The sequence below is a fragment of the Zootoca vivipara genome, chromosome 5, assembly GCF_963506605.1.
Source record: "Zootoca vivipara chromosome 5, rZooViv1.1, whole genome shotgun sequence".
Classification (NCBI taxonomy): Eukaryota; Metazoa; Chordata; class Lepidosauria; order Squamata; family Lacertidae; genus Zootoca; species Zootoca vivipara.
Window position 1 is genome coordinate 46329606 of NC_083280.1, and position 25724 is coordinate 46355329.

Genomic DNA, 25724 nt, shown 5'->3' on the forward strand with positions numbered 1-25724 from the left:
GTCCTCTCGTCTGAATAAACTGCAAAAAGTATTGTTCAAAAAACAACCCCAATTTGGGGGAGTGGGGATCATTCTTCTGTAGTGTCACAGAATGCCTACAGTAGTGAGGCATTCGTAGGACCGGGGACAGGGAATATGTATTTTATTTTGAAACACACACCTTCCTGCAGCCACCATTTATACTGTCTCGGTTTAGGGAAGTCTCTTGGGGAAATCCACCTGTAATGAGCTCTGTTCTCGACATGGATATTTTGCGGGGTGTGTGTGTGTGTCATTTCTGCTGTTGTGTATTATTGTTTTTAATTCACGACCACAGTTTATCCTTTCTATTAGCATTTCTTCGCTTACAAAAAGAACGTTAGGGACCACCCCCCCCTTCTCATTTGTAACTTGCAGTTCCACAGCGAAGACATGTGAATGAATCATCCTAGAGACGGAAATTTGTTGCGCTTGACAGCTGGGTTCTTGACCACTTTTACACGGAATGAAGTCCCGTTGGTTTTATTTCAAGTTGGATTTACACCCAAGTAAGTCTGTACAGAACCGCGGACCTGGATTTCTAGCCGTTTGAGTGTGGAAATAGTAATATAAATGTATTTTTGTGTTTGTGTGCTGCGCTTCAGAGACTCATAGAGTCGACAGCATCAGTACATGCACGGGGTCTTCCCTGGAAGTTCCAAAGGCGTGAAATTTTCAGCCCTATGCACTTACTTGGCTTGGGAGTAAAGCCTCGGCGCGGTTTGCTTCCGAGTAAGCGCGCAAAGGGTTGGGCTGCCAATCAGCCACGGATCGCTGTGGGTGCTCAGTAAGCAATACTCAGGATCCTTTCCTCGCTCAAACTACAAGAAATCCAGAACCGCGATCCTATGCATACTGCTGGGTAGATATACTATTGGAAGCAGTGGAACTTCCTTACGAACCAACAGGAACAGATCAGGTTTAAACTCTCTCTCTCTCTCTCTCTCTCTCTCTCTCTCACACACACACACACACACACACACACACACAGCCTAGACTGTTACTTCACCGGCCTCCGTTACGGGACTATCAAAGCAGGAGAAATAAAAGCTGTCCGTTTCTGGGTGTTGGGGAAACCCGGGAGATCTTTGGCTCTTACTGCATCGCCCCCGCCCTCCCCATTCGCCCCCGCCACTCGCCTCCCCAGGGCCAAAGCGGCGGTGCTTCCCATTCCGCGGCGGCACGCGAGGAGAAAACCCCCCGGCGGTGGTCCTATCGGCTTTCCTCCTTGGCTGTTGTTGTTTTCCTTGCCCACGCACGCCCGTGTGAGTTTCTCGCACTCGCTCTTTCTGCTAACACAGAGGCACCGACGCGCGGGCGCGCACACACACACCGCCGGATTCCGCTGGAAGTGCAGCGTGGTTGGTGAACGGCTCGGTCTAGTTCAGCCGCTGCGTTTCGCTGGGGCGCAGCAGCTCCTCCCCTTGGTGGTGCTATCCTCTTACTTGATCAAATCCTCGAACGTGAACAGTTTCACTGAAAAGCACTTTTTTGGGGAGGAAGGGGGGGAGAAAGAAAGAAAGAAAGAAAGAAGAAGAAACGAGAAAGAAAATCTACCAAGTGAAAGAACAAGAGTTTCAACTATACAGGAGTGTGTCTGTGGTTTTGTTTCGGTGGGGATTTGTTTTTAAAAGGAAACAACTGCTTGTCATCACAGAGGAAAAGGTGGAAGAAGAGACCTCTGGCTGCCAAGGAATCCTCCGAATCAACCAGCTTCTCCCCTCCCTCCTTTTCTAAAGGATCTGCCTCCCCCACCCCCCCCACCCCAAACAAGCAACTCTCTCTGCGAGGCATGGAGAGAGGCTCTGGCTGGTCCTCGGGCTGCTGCTCCATCGCTTGGATCGCCTCGACATGGCTTTGGCTGGGCACTTGGCGTTTCACCGGCGCTGAGATAACTTGCCGCTCTTGCTTTGCTGCCGCCGCTTCGTTCTCCACATCTCCGGCATCTTTCCGGGTCCAGCTTCTGCAGCAGCAGCAGCCGCCGCCGCCTCTGGAGGTTCCTCGGGGAGTGCCGCTTGGGCCAAGCGGCGGCGGCGGGGACGGCGGCGAAGGGGAAGCCCTGCCGGGGAAACCCGGCGGAGGATGGGGTGCTGGGGGCGAGGGAGAAGAAAGAGAAGGAGGAGGAGGAAGGGAAGAAGCGCTCCGAAAGGATCGGGGTCCGGGAAGGGGTCAGCCGGCGGCTCGGGGGTTGGGTGGGCTGAGCGCCGCCGGGGCGCGCCGGGGAGCAGCCGCTGGCGCCCTGAAGGGAACCGGGAGGGCGCGCCGGAGCCCCACGCCCCGCCGACCCGGCCAACTCTTCTCGGCCAGGGCGAGGGGCAGCGGAGACTCGCCGGCGCTTGGCCGGGAGGAGACGGAGCGGGTGCCCGGAGACGCCAGGGAGGAGGAGGCGGAGGAGGCAGGAGTCTCTCTTGGCAAAATGCCGGGCGGCAACCCTCGTGAGCGCAGGGCCAGGAGAAGCGCCGAGGAGCGGCAGCCTTTGGCCCCGGACAGCCTCGGGGCAGACGCGGGCGCCTGGGGCGTCTCCTTGACCGACGGCCAGAAAGCGCCGCGAGCGCCAGGCAAAGGTTCCCGGGAGGAAGGGCGCACCGGCAAGCCGAGGGGAGCGGGAGGCGCCGGAGAAGAGTGGAGGTTGAGCAGCACGACCTTTGCCCTCGCCGGAGACTCGGCCCACAACCAAGCCATGGTCCACTGGTCCGGCTACAACAGCAGCGTGAGTCAAATGGCCCCTCGGGGGCTGGGGGCAGGAGGGCTGGGTTGTGGGCTCGCTCGTAGTAGTACCATGGTTGGCACAAGTCCACTCCCTTTGTTTTCTTGCTTTGCCGAAAAGAAGAAGAAAAGTTTTCCCATCCCCATTGGTTGGGGTGAAATAAACACGGTCTGGGGAAACACGCGACAAATCCCAAAGCCTCTCTGGGTGGTTGGTCTCTGGGTGGCTGGTGGGTGCCAGGGAAGGAGGGAGAGTCCTACTGTCCCCACTTTTTATTAGGTGGTGGGAAACGCGCAATAAGAGCACCTGGAGGAAATTTCGGTCACACGGCTTGTTTCAGAGAGAAGCTCTTTCTTTCTATATATAAAAAAACCACAACCTTCCTTCTCCCTCTAGAGAGAGAGAGTTATGCTCTGGACATGGCTTGTAATGCAGTTGCTTTCTCTCTTCCGCCCCATCCATCCCTGGAAACCCTTCAGTGGGTCCGTGTGGGCTCGGTTGGTGGGGGGACGCGCAGGCTGAGAGGGAGGGAGGGAGGGGCGTGAGCCTTTTCCGTAGTTTAGAGCCTGGCGTTTCATTTATTAAGGGAAACGCACGTACCCCTCCCTCCTCGCCTCTCTGCTGACATGCAATGAAAGAAGAGGATACAATTTCAAACAAATCAAAGGCAACTCCGAGCCTTTTCTTTCCAGTCAATAAAAGGGTCTAATAATAACAGCAACAACGATAATAATAATAATAATGATAATTGGAAGGATTCCTTAAAGTTTGCCTGACGGATTCCATTTGTGTATGTATGCATATATATTTTCTGGACCCAGTCTTATCAAAAGGTGGCGCCCTTGAAGTCTTATTCTGAATAGCTGCGCTTTGAGGATGCAGCTACATTATAGGCAATGTGTCTGCTGGAGAGAGCAATGAAAGGGGCATTGTTAGGTTGACTTAGCTAGCTAGCATCTTGCTTCATAATGCTCCTAGGACGGCCATAAGAAGGATTTTCAATTTTATTTTAACCTGATGCCGGGAAGGTTCTAGTCAGTTCTGCCATTAAAGGCTTGGGAAGGAGGCAAAATTGTGCATAGAGTGTTGGGGAAAGCCCACCGGAGGCAATGTTCTGCTTATTACCTCCCCCTTTATTGCTTTTTGCATGTACTGTCACCAGGCACAGAACAATTACAAGCACCAAGTGGAACATCCAGATCTGAAAATTCCATATTCTGCCTTTTAATACAGTTTTTACTTCCCAGTCGTTATTGGTCATTTGGGGCCCAAAACCTTTGGTGTCTTGCCTATTCCTCTACATTGTCAGAAAACAACAACAGCCACATAGACGTTTTGATCTGGAAGGCTTACTTTTAGTTTATCACCATTTGCCTAGCAATGGAGACTTGAGTGCAGGCTACTCTTCACCTCATCGTGCTGTGGACAGCGCATTACTAAGAACAGAAGCAATAGTGGGTGTCCTAAAAATGTGCCATGTCTAACAAAGCACTGCGGAGTCCTGATTTTTAACAGCTTTGATCAATGTAGTGAAATTAGAAGTTGTTTCTCTGTCTTAAGTGTCCAGCGATTCACCAAAAGAGCTAGTCATTGATAGGGGTTTTCAGTACTGTACTTGATTGCCTGCTGCAAGAGTTCAGAACGCTTCTGGCACTTTGGGAAAATAAAGATGTCATTTTTGTCCAAAGGCAAATGTCAGACCATGATCCTCCTTACTAGGATGGATAAATAATGCTAGATCTCTGCTAATAAAAGTAAGGACTCATTACAGGGTGCCAAATAGCCTAGTACACTGCAGTAGCGTTCTTGGTTCCCTCCCTGATATTTTGGGCTGGAAATATTTGGCTGCAAAGATGCTGCGTTTCACTGATGGAATGGCATGGATCACTGTGGCATTTGTGCGAAGGGAAGAACGAGCCAGCTTGTTAATGAACAAGTGATAACCACGATCTCTATAACTAGAGGTCCTGCTTCTCGGTACTTTCCCCTCTTCCTCTCTCATGGGAGAATGCAAACGCTGCAGCTTGTGATTAATTAGCTCTGCTCTTAAAAACCAGGCACTGTTGTGAACCTACAGGGAAAGTCAAATGCTCAACTTGACTCTGAGAAGCACTGCTGCTTTCATGTGTTATCAGGAAACACCCTCCATCTCATGCTAGTAATCAAAAATAGTGGCTGGCTCTTTTATCCATCCTTCTGCAGCCGTGCTTCTGTCTAGCCAATTTGACAATAGGCTTGATTGTGGCATAAGGAGGTCAAGCAATTGGCCCAAAGGGGCAGGGTGAAATAGCGATTTGGCTCAGAGTAGAGCTCAAAGCCATTATATACCTGACCGCAAGACTTCATCCGTGCCTGGCTGCTGCTGGGGAACATGTTTTCTGAATGCACGGAGGAGATGCAAAGCATCTGAGAGGGGCGCAGGGAATACCGAGGCACGTCCCCTCACTGTGTAGGTTGTGCTATGCTATCCTGAGCAGCTCGGTGCTTCACTTCTGACTTTGCTCACATGATGAGCACATAGGGGTTGCATCCCTGCTTTCTCTCTCTCTTTGTAAAGATTTGACTTGTCAAAGTCTCCTCCTTGCCTTTTGGCAGTCGTCGGGAACTGGCAAAAGTAGTTGTTTGGCACACGGTTAATTTCAGTCTACAGATCTCTCCTGGGGTTTTAAGAACTGGTAGAAAGGGAATAAGAAAAGAGTGGATTTTTATTATTATTAAAAATGCTAATGGAGAATAGAAGCTGCATGACACTTAGGAAGAAGTTGGGGAACATATTCAAATGAATAATAATGAAAAGCATTTTAAAAAATGAAAAGAGAAATTGTATTTTTACTTGCTAAAGAATTTCTTTTTAAGGCAGATCAGGAAACACTCACACTTTCAGCTATAGGCTTAGGGAAGTACGTTTTGGAACATGTGTGCATGCACATGTATATGCATGTGCACATGTAATTATGAGTGTCAATAATATGGACCAAAGTAAATCAACTGACTTCTTCACATTCCACTTCCCTGCATATAGCAGAGAGACACTAGCTTGTGTGCCACAATGGGGGGCTATGGAGCCGAATCCAGTCCTGCTTATATATCTCTAGCATCTCCTCCCTAAGATATTAATGTGGAATAATAATACTAATGCAATCTTTGGGGAATTTCCCATGCTCAGTTTATCACAACTGAATGTGGATTTGTACTGTGCAGACCTTAGAAAGAGGGGAGCTGTGCTGGTCCCTTGGCCAGAGAGTGAGATGTGAGATACACATGTTGTCTGTTATGGAGCCTCTGAATGAGCATTCACTGCTTTTACTACCCACATGGGGAGAAGAGGTTTGCATGGGTTTTCCACCACAAACAAATGAATCATCCACTGTTCTTTTTTCCTGGCTTTTCCCACTAGTATCTTTTGCCTTTCTCTCCACCTTCTTTTGGATAGCCTCCCTTTCCTCATCAGAATTTGGCTACCTTCTCCTTCAAGTCCTGCCTCAAGATCTACTCCCACCACAAAGCCTTTTCTTATTACCTTGGCCTCAACTTACCTAGTGCTGTAGTAAGGGAATTCCAGACTCTGGTCTTTTGAGGGCCCACTCTTTTAGACGATAATGTGTATTCACTTACTTCAGTATGTGGCAGGACAGCCCTGTTGCATTTGGGGGCTCTCCTGGTGATTCTGCTCAGTGAGGTCCCAAAGTCCTGCCCTGACAAGCACAATTTACCTTACTTGTTCCTCTGTTGCCACTGGTTCTGTCCTTCCTCATCTCTTCTCTAGCAATTCCTGCTTTCTTTCTATCAGTTGTATTGCACATTTTATATAGCTAGTGCCCACATCAGCTGTGTGATCTGTGTACTTTGCAACAGAAAAATAAGACTCACTTTTTACTTCACACATAGAAAAATATGTGTGAAAATTTTTTTTTTGTATGTTTAGGGAAAAAACCAAAAACCAGCACATGAAAAGCCCCTGAGAGGGAAAAATCAAGCAAATCTTAGGCTAGAGAGTACAAGTGTTGATTTTAGGTTAGGCTTTCTGAGAATTATGAAATGAGCTAGAAGTGTATTAGAATCCTATAGCTGGTAAACTGAATAACACATATTTTTCTTTCACCATAAAGTGATGAAGGCAGGAGCTGTATGCTATCAGAAAGCATATGACCCAGTCAACCACAAGGTCAAGCCAATTAGGACAGAGGTCACTCCTGGTAGGTCAGGAATGACCGTACATTTCTCCCAATTGACTTAAACTTATAATTGGATGTTTGGGGTCATCTATGTTCTGACAATTAGGCTGCTGCCATTTCTACTTCTATTAGTAAGTGTCTGGAGTCAATTGCTAGCTGTCCTAAGACTTTAGACACCAAGGCTTTGGTCCAAAGGGCCACAGTCAAGGCACCCAAGGCCCATGGGGTATTCCAGTGGCTGCCCTTTTAGAGAGGGACCCAGGTGGCGCTGTGGTTAAACCACTGAGCCTAGGGCTTGCTGATCAGAAGGTCGGTGGTTCGAATCCCTGTGATGGGGTGAGCTCCCGTTGCTTGGTCCCAGCTCCTGCCAACCTAGCAGTTCGAAAGCACATCAAAATGCTAGTAGATAAATAGGAACCGCTACAGCGGGAAGGTAAACGGTGTTTCCATGTGCTGCTCTGGTTTGCCAGAAGCGGCTTTGTCATGCTGGCCACATGAGCTGGAATACGCCGGCTGCCTCGGCCAATAATGCAAGATGAGCGCGCAACCCCAGAGTCGGTCACGACTGGACCTAATGGTCAGGGGTCCCTTTACCCTTTACCTTATCTTCACTAGTAATATAGCATTAGGGAATTATGAATCAGGGTTTTAATACTATGCCTTTGTATTTTTACATTGGTCCAAACAACCAGGATAGATATTCTTGTCATTCCCAACAATGACCAGTCATGAAACAGCAATAAAAACTGCCTTCATTGGGTGGGATTCTTCCATTAATATGGAAGTTCTCTGCTCTTTGAAAGCAGCTGATTCTTTGAATGAGTACCTTCCACTAGAAAAGCAAATCTGGGATTGAAAAAGAGAACTAAAAATGTATGTAAGAAGTTTTAACAGATCATCATTAGGTTCTGCAGCTTCTATTCTCAAGGGGTATTCTCAAGGCTGCAGGTAGGGCAGCAACAGGGCACATTGCCCAATCTGAATGCTGCTTTAGTTTTCTTTGAGGCGGAGGGGGGGGGAATATTTGGTGTGCATTTGTTGAAAGAGCACGTAATTCCTGTGGCATGGGTTTCAATGGACAGGAGTGGATCTATTAATTGCAGTTTATCCCTACAGGTGCCCATGTGTGTGGGCTGAACAGAGTTTCAAAATCCCATCCTTGGTAGTGAAATTAAGTGCATAGGAATTAGGCTGTTAAAGCCCTGTTTTGAGCAAGTCCAGCTGCAAAGGAAGCTGGCTCCCCTGGGAAGTAAGTTTGAAAATTTACTTATAATTCTGCATTGGTTCACAGCAATGGCAGCAGTAAAAACAATGCAGGCAAAATACTTATATTTACAGTATAACGAGCTTCAGGCATCTGCCTAAGGTAGAGCAAGCAGAAGCATGCCTGCATCCATTGCTGGTTGAAGAGAGAGAGGGGGGGAACAGGAAGTACTATATGCTCCTTCCTCTTCAGGAGAGGAGGGGAGATGACACCACACAGACCCCTCTCTTCCAATTGTATTTCTGTGGCCGGAGTATCTTAGCCCCTCCTCATGCTAACTACCGGTAGTAAGAACATGCACTTGTTAGGTTTGGATGCTAATATTCTACAAATCCTAGGTCCTCAAACGATTGGGCAGGCCCCTTGTGAATATTTACTGACATTTCTGTATGGGTGGTTATAGAAGGAGGTCAGAAGCACCTTGTGCAATTCTTCTCAGATGCACCAATCCATAGGTCCTTGAGCACAGCAGGGTGATGGACAATTGCAACTGTGCACATGTTTAATGATGGGACAGATGGATGAGGACAGGTTGGGAGAGAAGGTATAGTAGAATGTGTTTGAAAAGAAGCCCAAGATTAAGAAATATGGTTACCTTGAAAAAAAGAAAGTGCTGGATCTGAAGCATTCCTGGAACTGTGAGATCTCTTGTCCCTAAACCTTGCTGTGTGGGATTCCAATTTGGTTGCTCTGCAGTGAAGCAAACATGTTCTGCTTCTTTTGGGCCAGACTCCAGTAAATCCTGAGCTCAAATAAAGTCCTCATCAAAGATGCACAGTGAAATGGTTGGTTTACATCGGGGTGGGGAGGCCTGAAGGTCAAATATGACCCTCAGAAATTTCTACCTGGCCCTTGGGACTTTCCATTCCAAATTCCATATTCCATTCCAAACCACACTTCCCCCTCTTTCCCCACACTTTTCCCTCCCCGAGCCATACCAGTTGATGGCCTTGCTCCACACACTTTGTGAATGTTTCTCCCCACATGGCTGGAATGTGTACTTTAACTCTGATAATGATTCTTGCTGGTCTTGGTTGAGGATAATGAGGGGCTAAATTTACATTAATTACTCAGGCCCACTTTTGCCTCTGGCTCCATCCATCCCTGGCACATGCCCTCTGGAAAGAGAATGTGGCTCTCCGGCTGAAGAAAAGTTTCCCCATCCTGGGTTTACACAACAAAAAAGGCTTTGCACAACATATCCTTCTCATGATCATATGGAGAATGTAGCAAAGGAAGCCAGTGGTAGAGTGTCAGATTAGACTCAGGTTCAAAATAAATAAACAATGGAAATTATCTACTTAGATAGTGGCAGCAACCCAGTAAAAACAACAGAGCCCTGTGGCACCTTGAAGTCTTAACAACTTTCTAAACTAAAGCCTACATGGCTGGATGCAACAAGAGTTTATGTCATAATGACTGAATTTGTTGGTCTTCAAGGTGTTACAGGACTCTGTTCTTTTTGCTGCAACAGGCTGGCACTGGCTACCCTTCTGGAATTGCTGCATTAGTAACTGTAGAAACTGAACACCAGTCGTCATGACAGTGGAAATTGCTGCCAGATTTCTGCCGCTGTGCCTCTTCATTTGCTACCTGTTCTCTGTGATCATGGGCGAAGGCATGCCCCCATCATCGCCCTGGGCAGAGCCAGTTTACACCATGTGAACCAGTCCAGAGTTTCACATCCATTAACAGATAGGCCGATCGCTTCTTAAAGATGTGAGGTGACTGCTGCTGAAAGTTCAGCTCTTGATTAATCTGAGATAAGTAAACATGGATAAGAGTCACATGGAAACATTGCAGAATGAGAAACACACACCATATGAGCCTCGTTCAAAGAAACATAAATGTTAAATTGTCCTGAAGCTTTCACTGATGCTAAATGTGGCTGCTTGAAACATTTGAAGAAATATTGTCTGACTGCAAGGAGGGGGGGGTACTGCAACCACATTCCATTCTCTGCATGGGATGCTATTTTTCTCTTCACACCATTGAAGGCATTGGGCATTACAGTATTGAGACAGGCCATAACTTTTTGCACAGGGATGGGGTAACTGTGGCTTATGCATCTGTGAAAGTTATTGGACTCCCAACTCGCATTAGTCTGAGCCAGCATGGCCAATGGCGAGGGGTGATTAGAGTTACAGTCCAGCAACATCTGCAGGCCCACATGTTTTTCATCTCTGGTTTAGAACTTGGCTTTCTTATCAGTTATAATTTCCATCCCTATGAACAGCCAGAGGAATGAAGAAAGGCATTTCATTTCTGCCGCGCTGGATGAAGTGTGTTGTCTGTCAAGAGATTTGGGACTCCTTGTTTGGCTTTGGCTGAAATCCTAAGCATTCTGATTTGGAAGAAAGCCCCATTGAAAATCAATGATACACTTCTGAATAAATGTAATTTGGGCTAGTCAGTCAAGGGCCCCCGACTTCCTGGGTTTTAGAAAAACACTACAAGGTCAATGTTCTTATTTTATTTTCCAGAGCCTGGTTTATGCAACTGTGAAAGATCGTGAGTCCTTGTGGCTTCACTCCCTCTAGTTAAGATTGTTTCTCTGTTCTTTGTGTTAATTATATATTGTAAGCATTTATGTGCATGCAATTATCTATGACAATAAGTAATTAATTGTATACATACATGCATCTAGAGTCCTTTGTGCGAAATCTAAACAGTAATTAATTGTCCCTCTTCCTTGTGGATCTGACACCTTTTGCTCAAAGAACTGGAAATGCCTTTATTGGATAGAAAGCTCTGGAAGTGCGTGCCTCTCTGCCTGCTCCTTTTTGGAGGTAAGGCTGGTTATGAATGCCTTTGGCAGTATTCTGGTGGGATTGCTGGCTGCTAATGTGCACATTGTCAGTCTGATGCTGTTATTTTACCTCTCACCTTGGTGAGATGCACATTGGGAGCCTGATGGGTTGTAATAGGTGGCAGGTGGTTGTTTTTTTAATTAAGGGCTCTAACAAGAAAGGATGGTGACAGGGACAATACTTGGTTTTGTTTTGGAATGGATAGCTCTGCTTAGCAGAGACTCCTAGCCAGAAAGACTCTGCTAGAAAGGTTCTTAGCCAGATTCCTCAACAGATAGTGGCACAGAAGATGGTTCATTTACGGGTAGGTTCCTTGCTGAATAACTTACTCTCATGACACTAAACAGGAATATATCAGGCTTCCTCAACCTCGGCCCTCCAGATGTTTTTGGCCTACAACTCCCATGATCCCTAGCTAGCAGGACCAGTGGTCAGGGATGCTGGGAATTGTAGTCTCAAGGAGGGCCAAGGTTGAGGAAGCCTGGAATATATTCATTGGAACTGAGAGCTCTGCAGCTGGAACAGAGTGCTGTCTCCACTTAGTTGTGACTCTGATGTCAGGATTGTCCCTATTTCAATTAATCCAGAGGGGGGAGGGTTACAGTTTCTTAATATGCTCACATTCAATGTATTGCTTGGATTTGGGTTACGCAACAAATTAGTTAAGCTGCTTGGATATGGCTGGATAACTCAAGCCTTGCTGTAGCTTTGATTTTCTCTAGAGACCACAGTTCAAGGCATATGTGTAAGCACTTTTAAAGCCCATTGAAATCAGCATGTTTAAGTCAGGGAGGAAAACCTGTTGCCCTTCAGTCATTGCTAGACTGCAACATCCCTGACCAATAGCCACAATGGCTGGGCATGATGGGATCTGGTAGATCCCTGGCTCCCCAACCCTTGTTTAAGTGTACCTAACCCTGCATTGAATTGTGGACCACAGACAGAGCTGGCTCAAGCTATTTTTGCTGCTCTAGATGAATTCAAATCAAAACTACTTAGTGAGGTAACGATTGCTAGTAGTAGATTCACTACTATATAAGGAATGGGTTCATGTGTGTACCATTTTGCCCTCTGCCTCAGGCAGCAAAATATATTGGCCTGGCCTTAGGATGAACCCAATCTGAACTCCTGGAAAGCCATTGCCAGTCAGTGTAGACAATACTGAGTTAGATGGACCAGTGGTCTGACGCAGTGTAAGGTATCTTCCTATGTTCTATGTTTGCCAGGGGTATTGGTGTATGTGTTTGATTGTGCCACAGAATCCCAGCTTCCCTGGGTCCTGTACCATGTCAGGGATTCCTGGCCAAGCAGAATGTCCCTTCCTGTTCACTCACCCTTCACTTTAGACCTTTGCTGCCACTAGTTAAAAGCATTTCATTTTTCTGCAAGGCTGCCTTTCACCAGCCAGCCCCAAATCCCATTTGTGTCTCCTTGAGAACTACCAAGACATTGTAGAACATGGCACTTTGTTTATTAATTAAAATATATCACAGTGGCTTGCAACAATATAAAAACATAAAACATAATTAAAAACACAGATGTTGAGTGATATGTTACAGTAGACCGCAAACCTTTTATGAAACAAGTTTAAAAGTTTACTAAAAGGAATAAAAAAGCAGTTCCTAAGAAAAAAAAGGTTTTACATAAGATTCCCAGTGGAGCTAAAGAACAAATAAACAAAGAGTTAAATGCAATCTGCTTTCCCTTTCTCCTTAGAAATCCTACATCTAATGACTTACATCCAATTAGCCATGTCTGTAACCCTCCAGGGTGTGTTTCCTTAGTATCCTGAGATCACACCAGATCTGAAAGCCAAAGCAAGTTACAGTACTAGCCAGATATTCATGGGGCTCCATGACTGCCCTGCTTTTGAATTCACAAAACTGAAGGAAGTGCTAGGGTTACCCCCTCCCCCAGCAGACACCACCTATGTGTAATCTGCACCCTTCTCAATGATTTTACCAGCTTCCAGACTGACCACTGGTCACGCCAGGTTTAACAAATTAACTCCATAATTCCCAAACAACCCTACACGCAACACACACACACACAGAGAGAGAGAGAGAGAGAGAGAGAGAGAGAGAGAGAAATAGCTGATTTCCTTCACGTTGTGTCAAAGTTGTTGTGTTAGCTTTTGCATCCAATTGCATTGTGCTGTTGGAAATGCACAGGCTCGAGACAATGTTGCGCTCCTGTTAGCTTTGGGTTAGGAGCTTCCTGAGGCAGTGGGGTCATAGAATTAACCTGGTTTTGCTGTATCTTGGCTGTGGACCTGGGAGGCCATTCTTCTATCTCCTTTCATATTGGGTTCCTGAAAAATAAGTCATGTCAGACTAATCTGATCTCATTTTTTGACAGAATTACAAGCCTGGTAGATGAAGGGAACGCTGTGGATGTAGCCTATCTTGATTTCAGCAAGGCCTTTGACAAGGTGCCCCATGATATTCTTGTAAAGAAGCTGGTAAAATGTGGGCTAGACAATGCTACCATTCAGTGGATTTGTAGCTGGATTACTGACCGAACCCAAAGGGTGCTCATCAATGGCTCCTCCTCATCCTGGAGAGTAGTGACTAGTGGGGTGCCACAGGGTTCTGTCTTGGGCCCAGTCTTGTTCAACATCTTTATCAATGACTTGGATGATGGGCTTGAGGGAATCCTGAGCAAGTTTGCAGATGACACCAAGTTGGGAGGGGTGGCTAACACCCCAGAGGACAGGATCACACTTCAGAATGACCTTAACAGATTAGACAACTGGGCCAAAGCAAACAAGATGAATTTTAACAAGGAGAAATGTAAAGTACTACATTTGGGCAAAAAAAATGAAAGGCACAAATACAGGATGGGAGACACCTGGCTTGAGAGCAGTACATGTGAAAAGGATCTAGGAGTTTTGGTTGACCACAAACTTGACATGAGTCAGCAGTGTGATGCAGCAGCTAAAAAAGCCAATGCAATTCTGGGCTGCATCAATAGGAGTATAGCATCTAGATCAAGGGAAGTAATAGTACCACTGTATTCTGCTCTGGTCAGACCTCACCTGGAGTATTGTGTCCAGTTCTGGGCACCACAGTTCAAGAAGGATACTGATAAGCTGGAACGTGTCCAGAAGAGGGCAACCAAAATGGTCAAAGGCCTGGAAACGATGCCTTATGAGGAACGGCTTAGGGAGCTGGGTATGTTTAGCCTGGAGAAGAGAAGGTTAAGGGGTGATATGATAACCATGTTCAAATATATAAAAGGATGTCATATAAAGGAGGGAGAAAGGTTGTCTTCTGCTGCTCCAGAGAAGCGGACACGGAGCAACGGATTCAAACTACAAGAAAGAAGATTCCACCTAAACATTAGGAAGAACTTCCTGACAGTAAGAGCTGTTCGGCAGTGGAATTTGCTGCCAAGGAGTGTGGTGGAGTCTCCTTCTTTGGAGGTCTTTAAGCAGAAGCTTGACAGCCATCTGTCAGGAATGCTTTGATGGTGTTTCCTGCTTGGCAGGGGGTTGGACTGGATGGCCCTTGTGGTCTCTTCCAACTCTATGATTCTATGATTCTATGATTCTATGAATGCTTTAAGGTACTACGTCATGGCTTGGTTCCCTGCCACTTCATATCTTGGCCCTGTTAGCAGACAGTAGCACCCTTCCTCCATCTGCATCAAAGTCTCTAGCACCGTTCCATTTAAAGCTCTCTCCATGCTTTCCTTTGATTCATTCACTTCTCTAATTTCCCCCTCATGTGCTACTAGCCCACCCCCTCGCTTATTTTCATTTCCTCACACTAGCCTTTGTGCTTTTTGCCATGACACTTCTGAAACTTGGAATTGCCTCCCCTGTCTGTGTCAAACCATTTCTCTCTCCCTTTTTTATGTTCCTTTAGCTCTGTCTGCAAAGCCTTGCCTGAATTATATTAGCTTCGTCTTTTAGCACTGCGCTTATCTTTGACTTTTTCTCTGTACTGCTCTGACTAACTACCCAGGATATCCCCAACTTCCCTCCCAACTAACTGTCTTGTCTGTCCAAAGCTGATTGTGCAGGGTGTGTCAGCGCCATGTTTATTCTGATGATGGTGCCTATCAAGCACCGTTTGATGTTGGTGTCAAATGAATGCAAAAGTTTGTAGGATGTGTATTGAAGGCTATGCTTGCACTAAGCAGTTCTCTGGTGGCAGGGGTAGAGGTGGCAGTGCCCCCCCCCGAATAGCTGGAGCTGCTTTCAGTCAGTCCCGGGTTAGAGGACCAAACTGCAAGCAATACACTTAAATCCTTATATAGAAACTAGCCTACTGCACAAAGGGTAAAGTTTATAGATTTGTAGAATCATAGAATTATAGAGGTGGAAGGGACCACAAGGGTCACCTTCTCCAACCCACTGCAATGCAGGAATCCTTTGTCCAACATAGGGCTTTGACCCACAGCCCTGAGATTACGAGTCTCCTGCTCTACTAACCGAGCTATCCAAGTTATAGTACATAGCTGCCAAGTTTTCCCTTTTCTCGCGAGGAAGCCTATTCAGCATAAGGGAAAATCCCTTAAAAAAAGGGATAACTTGGCAGCTATGTTATAGTAATTGCTTGGGGCACTTTTGTTTCCTAACCCCAGCCAGTCCTGGCATGTGGCCCCCAGAAAGTTGCCCAGAAAAGAATGTGGCCCTCTACCAAAGAAGGGTTTTCCATCTCTGATGTAAGGCTTTGCCTGTGGACCTGTGCATTGGTTGGGTGGTGGGCAAGGAAGAGTGGAAAGTTAGTGCTGCAGTATGTGATTTAGGCTGCAATCCTAAACACACTTACTTGGGAGTAAATCCCATTGAACTCAGTGAGGATTATGGTACTTCTGAATTGATATGCATACGATTGCACTGTCTATGATAGGCAAGGGTCTTTTTTTAATATCAGTTTTCAACGGAGCACAGCTTCAACTGGCTGGCTCACACTGTACTGAGATGGGTACATTTACAGTGCAGGCTGTCAAATTCAGATGTGCATTACAGACACCATGAGTCAGTGTCACTTCAGCCTTTGCCAGTGTGGTGCCCTCCAAACTTCAAGAAAGAAGATTCCACCTAAACATTAGGAAGAACTTCCTGACAGTAAGAGCTGTTCGGCAGTGGAATTTGCTACCAAGGAGTGTGGTGGAGTCTCCTTCTTTGGAGGTCTTTAAGCAGAGGTTTGACAGGTATATGTCAAGAATGCTTTGATGGTGTTTCCTGCTTGGCAGGGGGTTGGACTGGATGGCCCTTGTGGTCTCTTCCAACTCTATGATTCTATGATTCTATATATTTTTGTCTATGATTCCCATCAGCCTTAATCGGCACCAAGTTGGTGAAAGCTGTCATATAGTAATTGGGTCTTAAGGGTGAGGCAGACCCTTAAGTCCCATGTTCATTTTCTTGTCCAGATTTTTGTTTTTCAAACAGAACTTTGGGTTGAACATATAGTAAATAAAGATATTTGCCACCATGCTTCAAATATGTGCAGTATAGACTTAATAAGCATACATAATGCACTATTAAGAGACCAGGTGCCAGGGGTATGTTTTGATGAATGCAATGTGAATTGTAGCTGCAGTCCCAGAATGCATATAAAAAGGAACCGATCCATAATTCTAGCCCTGCATCTTTTAAAACAACTATGTCAACTCTCAGTATTAGGAACTTGCTCCAAACCAAGATTATTTTATTCTCCTGCAAATCTATAATAGTCAAACTGTCCACTTTACAACCTGGTAATGCCTTCTGCTGGACAGATAAGAGAAACATCAGTAGTCTTGTAACTCAGAATAGCACCACCTAATTAGCTGAGCTGACCTCCTGCCACCCTCCCCTTGATCTATGCAGCCCTGGGGCAAAAGCGCTGGAAACCGAGAGATCCCAAATACAGCCAGGGAAAGCATTCAGGAAGCATGGTGGCTAACACTAGAGGGAGCGAGGACATTTAATAAAATATAAAAATGACAGCGGGAGACGAAATTGAGAGCTTTAAAGTGTATTCTGAAAGATTGGTATTGCTGAAATATTAATACTGGAAATTCTCCTGCAGGTGACACACCAAAACTCCTGCTATATTAAAGGCTTTCTTCTCAGAGAGAGAAGTTGGGGCATAACATTATGGGCTTAAAATCAAGAGGGTCCCATTTTAAGGGTATCATGACTATCGGGAGATTGTTCAGGCTGATGGTGCATTCATTCATTTGTTGGCTATTTTATCCTCTGTGGCTTCCCTTTTTATTACCAGAAAGTATTTGCCTGATCATAGGATGCACTTGCCTGCTTTAAATTATCATCTTCTTTTGGCCTGTTTCTAAAATGAAATCCTTCATCTTGGTACTCCATCCTTTGCTTGTGAAACCATCCCTGTATCTTTACTGCTGATGGATGTCCCTGGACGGCACAAGGGAGGATGATTAACTCTCATGGTGCTGGAAGCATAGAAGCTCATGCTTCCCGCTGTTGGTTGATTGAAGGGAAAAGCCAGCTACAGACTTGTATTTTCTGCCTCCTGGAGGAAGTCCACCCATTAGACACTGAAGTCTTGGAAAATTATTTTGTTACAGGATATTAAACCATTTTCAAGTTAATTAATTTACTTTGCAAAAGGATATTTGTCGGATTACTTTTAGGGAGCAAAAAAAGTTGTCATTTACAGAGCACTGGACTTAATGAACGAATTTGATGCCATGCAGATTTGAAACAGATCTCTTGCAACTAATGGAGCACACAAGAGCCAAGGTTTTGCCCAGGTCCAATTATTTTTTATGCCATGCTGTAAGTTGCATGGATTTCCATTGACAGAGAAGAAAGAGCACCTACTGTATGCCCTTTTTGCATGCTTCTTTAGGTTGCAGCGATAATTTGCAGCATAGAAGCTAGTCACTTCCAGAGGGTCCTGAGATATTGTAAACTTTTAATTAAGATGAAAGCAAGTTTCTGTCCCTCATCATTCTGAGGAAAATGCACCATCTCTTTATGTATCCATCCATCTACCTACCTACCTACAACATGTGTGTTTCTTTTTTAACTGAGAGGGTTCACAATTCCCTTAGATTTAGTTTCACTAGACCAGATTGCACCCATTTGAATGCAAATTCCAAAACCCAATTAGCAATCTTTGCCCCATATGAGCAAAGGGCTTGTGTGATGTCTGAAAGCAACCATTGTGGTGTTTAGTTCCTTTCTTCATCTTGACCTGTCAACCAAGTGGAGAAACTATTCCTTAGGACCAGAATTGTAGTGGGCAAAATGGATTCAAACCTGTGAGATTCAGGTTGATTCAGTCTTTAATTTGCAGAGAAAACACCAGGGATTCCCTCAAAACCACAAACAAACCTTCATTTCTCTAAACAAGCTTGATAAAGTAGGTGGGTGTTTGGATCAGCAGAATCCACATGAACCAGTTCAGCCCAGTGTCATAATGATGGTTACACTGATTGTTGTGGACTCTGCAGGTTGATCAATTTTACCCCTTAACCAAATTCGAAGTGTTTGGGTAGGTAAATGGCACCCCCTGCCTCGGTTTTCAGCTGGTGAAAGGGACATGGAAATGCCCTATTTCTACACAAGACTACAGTTCTCATTCCATGGCTCTGGTACTGTGGGATAGTGCGCACTTTGGTGCACTGTTTGGACACTATGAGGTATTGTAATAATAATTGCCCATGGGAAGGTATTTGCCTCCTTGTAGATGGCTGGGAACTGCATGGTATAGCAGCAGAGACTCTGTTCTTGCTCAGCACCAGACAACTGGATTGGGACCACTGAACACATCTGTTCCAACCCACCATGTGTGCATGGATGCAGCTAGGAACTTCTATGTCCTGCCCCACCACTCTGGCCACACTGGGTCATGCCCACTGAGAGACAATTATAGAAAACGTGAGGATCTTTCTCCCTCTCTCCAAACACATACACAAGTGTTTTGCTTTAACTTGCATCCTTGAGCCTTCATGTTTTCCAGTCACTGAAGCTCTTTTTAAAAAAAATCAGAGGATGCCACTTCTAGCTGTGTCACATCTTTCATCCAAGTGTCACTGGGGTCCCTTTGTTCCAGAGTCTAGTTTTACAGTGAGCCATTTTAATTAATTTAAGATTGCCCTCCTCACTTGTTCTTCTCTTGTATGATTACAAACAGCCAGAGCCGCATTTCCAGGTGACATTTCTCTTCTCTCTTCTGCAAGCAATTGGCTTCATTTCTCTTTCCCCGAAAGCTGGGAAGCCCAACAATAAACTTCTTAATTAAATTTTACATGGCCCTGGGTGTGGGGAATGGAGAGACAAAGGAGATCAAAGTGTAAATAAAGCTTTTGGTAAAAGGTGCCAGCAAATCCCCTTGCTTGGTTTGCTGTTAAAATCTTCCGCCACCTGAAGGCTGCTGTTCAGTTTAGACGAACGGCTTGTGGAGATGTGAGTACATTACTGAGCAGATGTTTGCTTATTTACTTCCTAACATTTATACCCCACCTTTCTTCCAACATGGAACCCAAGGTGGTGTACCTGTGGCATGCATGCAGACCATGCTAGGGGAAGCAGACCCTTAAACACCCCATGATCCACACATTCCCCCCCCCCAAGAAATATCCAGGGGAGTGTGGCACTGCTGAGTTTTGCATTTGAAGGGGGAGTTAATGGCCCTATGTGGTGGAGGAATGAACTCCTCTTCCTCCTCCAAATGATAATGCTCATCATGCCCCAAATGAATGCTCTTTTCCTGTGATTCTTCTGAAGAACCACATGAACTAGGCCTCTCTGCCACTGGATGTTTGCATAAAGCAGATATGGGCAACTTGTGGCCCTCCAGTTGTTTCATTGGACTATAGCTCCTCGCATCCCTGACCATTGGTCCTGCTGACTGGGACTGATGAGAGTTGACGTATAATGATACTTGGAGGGCCCTAGGTTCCCCATCCCTGATGCATAGCAAATGATGTACACGAAGCAGTATTGCCATGTCAGAAACATTATTGCTCTTCCACCATGTGAACTATGCCTCAGGTGATTAAGAATGGCTCCATTGATACCTGTGAAAAGAACATTGAAATCCTTGTTTTGCAAAGGACAAGGGAGTTCTGGGGTTCTGTATCTATACCTTGGCATAGACCAGACCTGCAGTTATGGGTTAATATCTCGCAATTACCCTGGACAAGCAGGTAGAGGGGTGAGTGCCTTAGGCAATTTGGAGGTGTTGGAGGTGAATGGTAGAGTGTATGCTGAAGTCTCTACTCCCTAGCCCTGCCAGTTAAAATGATCATAGGAAGCAGCACTGAGAGAGGCCCTGTAGAATACTGTACAGGCAGTTGAAAGTACTGGACCAAGACCAAGGATCTGGCTCAGTTTGGCAGTATGTCATAAATATGCTCCCCAGTTGCCAAAGATATGCCTGAGAACGAATGCAAATATTGATGGCTCCAAGCTAATATTGGCATCCCAATATACTAGGTAAGCATTAGGATGCAAATAATATTTGCATATCCCTAAATCAGGGCTTCTTTTGAGGACTAGCTCAGTGGAAAGTTCCAGTGCCAAGTTCTAGCTGCATGAGCAGCTATATACATGATGCTGCTACTGTATATGCTGAGAATTCAGCCCAGCCTGACTTTTTGCATTCCACCACCACAAAATTTATTTATTTATTTGCAAACATTTCTAAACCACAGCCATTTAGTGGGGAAAATCACAGTGGTAAATAGCATTAAATCAACAATAAAATTTCACACACACACACACACACACACACACACACACACACACCACTGTTCATTAAATTAGCTTAATAAAGCAACATAGCTCACAGTACGTTTCTGAGCACAATTCAAAGTTTTGGTGCTAACCTTTAAAGCCCAAAGCGGCCTCGGTCCTATATACCTGAAGGAGCGTCTCCACTCCCATTGTTCAGCCCAGACACTGAGATCCAGCGCCGAGGGCCTTCTGGCGGTTCCCTCACTGCAAGAAGCAAAGCTACAGGGAACCAGGCAGAGGGCCTTCTCGGTACTGGCACCCGCCCTGTGGAACACCCTCCCATCAGAGGTCAAGGAGATAAACAACTACCTGACATTTAGAAAACACCTAAAGGCAGCCCTGTTTAGGGAAGTTTTTAATCTGTGATATTTTAATGTATTTTGGTATTTGTTGGAAGCCACCCAGAGTGGCGGAGGAAACCCAGCCAGATGGGTGGGGTATAAATAATAATAATAATAATAATAATAATAATAATAATAATAATGAGACTTCCGGTCTGTCGCGGCGGAGAGAAGGACGCAGGGACTTCGCGTGCCGAAGTCCCTGGCTTCGCGGAGGGGGGGGGGAAGTCCGCAGAGCGAGCGGACTCCCCGTAAAAACACCGGGTAGAGAGTCCCGGTGACTCACGCGCCCAGCGGCTGCTCCGTTTGCGGATCCCCCGCTGCCCGAGAGCTCAGTAGAGCGATCGAGAGCCGGCGGGGTGGAACCGCGGGAGCCATTTTGGGCTATATCTTACCTCCGAGAAGCGAAGCTCCGAGTCCTGACCCGGCAAGCGGCGGATTCTTCCGAACAAAATTAAAGGTTTCCATAAAGTAAGTGGAATTTTGATTTGGACTTTAAATTCATCAATTGGAAAAATAGGAGAGACTTTAAAGAAACGGAAGTCGGTCTCTTCCTAATGGAAAACTGGGAGGCGCTTTAAATAAACCTAAGCCGAACGACGAAAAAGTATTTGGGACTGTGGACCCGAGAGAAAGAAAGACTTTTTCGAACCTTCTCAGCTCCCGAGTCCGGCACCTCTTGAGGTACAGCATTATCAAGGGGAAGAGCGCTTTGACAGCTGTCAAAAGCTGTCAAACTGTCAAAAGACCGGGTGGATTTATTGCATTGCTGTGAACAGTAAAAATTGATTGAAAACGTGGTAGAACTATTTAAATTGGAATCAAGAATGGATTTGTGATTGAGTTAAAGGACAAAGCAAAAGAACAGCCAAAATGGAGTCGATCGTCTAACAGGAAGGAATTTTCCAGCACCCTTTGTTCCCTACCTCCTGTTTGTCTGCGGTTAAGAGAAGTATGAAAACAAAGTACTCTCGAGCCTTCCAGGAGGCTGTGCTAAACTATCTACAAACATGGGAGGACATCTACAAGGAACGGCAACATCCCAATTTACCATCTGTTGAGGTTGAAGTCCAAGTTCAGGACTTAGAGGATAATTTGGATTTGGAGACTGCTGAGTCTGAGACTGTGTGTGAGGAGAAACAACTTGATGAAAATTTTGAAGAGGACTTGGACTATAAAAAATATGTTTGGGATGAAGCAAAGCATGGATTTCAAAAGGAAGAAAAACAAGCAGAGCAAGAAAATGAGAAGCAAAGGAACTTAAAGATTAATGGAATTGAAGATCCTGGAGGGGTTAAAATGTGGGGTGGTGTCATTGAGGGATGGGAAGGACAGGGGCAGGGGGGGACAAAGGCCTGGAGATGCATCTGGGAAAGAATGGGTGTGGGGTGAAAACTTTAGTTAAAAGGTTTTGTCTTGGCTTTTGAAAGACGGTTTTCTAAATCTTGGCTTGTTAATGGAAATGCTGATCCAATTGGGGGAAAAGACTTAGGGAGAGGAGATGGAGTGTAAAAAAGAAAGAAAAAAAGTTGTGTTTTCTGGAGGGAGTTATAAGAATGGCTTAGGAAAGAATTTTTAGGTTAATGTAAATTTTTGAAAGTTAAGATAGGTGTCTAGGCAGAAAGCTGCCTACTCTCCTCTCCTTACTCTGAGATACTCAGTGGCAGGGAGTGCTCAGAGGGGTGAGGAGGGGATATAATGGAACCTTGGAAATGCTGTGCCCTACAGGTTCCTCTTGTGGCAGGAGGGGGCCTGTGGGAGGGCAGCATGGAAAAGGAGGAGGATTGAGTTAATATTATAAGAAAAGGATTTTAAACTGGAATAGAAAACCCGCCATAAGCAATTAGAGTTTGTTAGGAAAACCAGGAGGAAGACTATCGAGGAAGTCACAATTATAATGTTAAGATAATAAGAATTGGGGAGTTAAAACTCTTCCCTATTGTTGTTATGTTTATATTTGTTTAAGCATGTTTATGAAAGAGCTGGGGGAAACCAATCCTCAGAGCTCCTCCATTCCTGTCCTTTCAGTGGCAGGGGGGGGGATGTGGGGGGAGGAGGGAGGGGGGAGGCCAAACCCAACTTACAATGGACCCCTTTGATTCTTAAAGCACACGGGTTTCACTGGTGGCAGAGGTGGACCGGTGTGTGGAGGGAAAACGAAGGGACAGTGTTATATTGTATGTTTGTTTTGTTTGTATAAAATTAATAAAAATTATTTAAAATAATAATAATAATAATAATAATAATAATAATAATAGCTGGGTCACTCCTCAGGAAATGGCTGGGTGAATAGATAATGTTTTAGGCAGCCACACAAATGGGAATATGGTAGATGCCTGCCTGGTGTCCATTGGAACTGCAGCCTAAGGGGCAGGTGCTGCCACATCAAAGACCCTAGTCTTAGTGGACATAAGATGAACTTCAGGAGCCTACAGCACTACTAAGAGTGTCTCTCCTGGGGATGTAAGTGACCAGGCAGGAGTGTACAAGCCAAGGTAAGGTGCTCCCAGAGGTAACCTGATCCCAAGTAGTTCTAGGCTATATATGTCAAGACACTGAACTTGCCTGAGTAGCCTCTTGGTAGCCAGTGCAGTTCTTCCAACACAGGTATCTTGTCAACAGGGCACCTCCTTCACCAACCTGACCTGAGTTTCACTGGATTTTAAAAGGAAGCAGGGGGCACATATGGAAATACTAGAGGATGTTTGGTCTGATTGCTTCTTTAAAAAATGTTCTGATTGCTTCTTTAAAAAAAGGTTAAGGGGTGATATGATAGCCATGTTCAAATATATGAAAGGATGTCATATGGAGGAGGGAGAAAGATTGTTTTCTGCTGCTCCAGAGAAGCGGACACGAAGCAATGGATTCAAACTACAAGAAAGAAGATTCCACCTAAACATTAGGAAGAACTTCCTGACAGTAAGAGCTGTTCGGCAGCATAGCTGCCAAGTTTTCCCTTTTCTCGCGAGGAAGCCTATTCAGCATAAGGGAAAATCCCTTAAAAAAGGGATAACTTGGCAGCTATGTTCGGCAGTGGAATTTGCTAGCAAGGAGTGTGGTGGAGTCTCCCTCTTTGGAGGTCTTTAAGCAGAGGCTTGACAGGCATATGTCAAGAATGCTTTGATGGTGTTTCCTGCTTGGCAGGGGGTTGGACTGGATGACCCTTGTGGTCTCTTCCAACTCTCTGATTCTATGATTCTCCATGGAATTGGATCAGACGAGCATCCTGCTTCTTGTTCCTGTTCTTCTCAACTTCTTTTGCATTGTTTGTCACTCGTCTCTGCTTAGCTCCAACGAGACCTAAGCCAGCCTTGTCTGTTTACCTCTGTAGTCACAGAACGTGGCACATTTTGTGTTTGGGGGAATCTGCCCTGACAAGTGGCAGCCACGGAGAAGCCAGAAGCTACTTCAGGGGCCTGTTACTTATTTAAACCACTCCTTTCCCATCTCCTTTATTTTGACTGCTGCCACTGACTCATATACCTCAAACAGCTAAGCTTTGTCAGCTTTTGGGGGGTTTGTGGTGAATAGATGACATTTTTCTTAACCCACCAGAGAAATTAGCAAGATCTGTATGTGGGGCCTTTATGATTCAAGCACATTTTGTCTTCTTTGAGAACATGTTGCACAAGTGCTTGAGTACCTGCTGCCAAAAAGCAAGCAAGCAAGGAGGTGAAAGGCAGGTGAAGAGAGGGTATGGCCCCCTTCTGTGTGGTCAGCAGTACTGCCTGCTGGAATCCAGTCAAGTTGGGAGACATGCTTGTGGGAGCTGGGGGAGGGCACCAGATGTGGTGATGTTGTTGGGAGTATTCCACTCCGCTTATTTAGGTCAATAGAGTTGAGCAGGTCGTCCCTAGCTGCCAGAGCTCATAAATTCTTGCCCTGAGAACTATCATTTCCAAGTACGTATTGCTTAAATTATCCATCCTGTCATAATCTGAAGGCATGGGAGAAATGGGCTTCTTATAGTTTAAAGCAGTGATGGCCAAACTTGGCCCTCCAGCTGTTTTGGGACTACAACTCCCATCATCCCAAGCTAACAGGACCAGTGGTCAGGGACGATGGGAACTGTAGTCCCAAAACAGCTGGAGGGCCAAGTTTGGCCATCACTGCCTTAAAGCTATTTCATCAGGCTGATGGAGGCTGTGGGAGAGTGGGGACCTGAATTTGGGACACCTATTTTTCACTGACATACATCCTTCCGTATCTAGGTTTCAGTCGCGCCAAAGAGCACATGGATTTGGATAATTAGCTGAAGCCTCCCCCTGTTGATCATTAGATTCACTTAAATATCACAAGGTGCCACCAATACAAATTGGATTCGTAATTGCTGTGTGGATGTCAAGCACCTAGGATATTATTTTTTTAAAGTCCAAGTTAGATTGGGGCTTAGGACTGTTGCCACTGAATCCCTTTGTGGCCCTGGAGATATATGGTTGGATCATCAACAGCAGCTGCGGAGCCTTGTTTGTTTGCCACCCCAAATGTTAGCCCTATGTGAACTTTGTCTGAAGCAGAGTTACTTGTACAGTCTGTCTCTTTGGGTTTCTCTCAGTTTCTCATTTTTCCAAACTGAAGTTCAGTTCATCGCATTTCAATATCAGGTTTTTTTTTTAAGTCCTCATGGAAATTCACGAGCATTTTAGTGCACATTTTTCTGAACATGCAATTTTGGGAGTATGTAATTTTTG

General features: G+C 45.4%; 1 protein-coding gene across 1 annotated transcript in view; it reads left to right on the top strand.

The window, feature by feature from the left end:
* The first annotated feature begins 1552 nt into the window (after positions 1-1552).
* Positions 1553-25724, top strand: part of SORCS3 (sortilin related VPS10 domain containing receptor 3) — a 420615-nt gene continuing 396443 nt past the window's right edge. Inside the window, exon 1 of the mRNA XM_035133724.2 lies at positions 1553-2728. Within this exon, the coding sequence (XP_034989615.2) occupies positions 1811-2728 (918 nt within the window). The 5' untranslated portion in view covers positions 1553-1810. The remainder of the gene's footprint in view (positions 2729-25724) is intronic.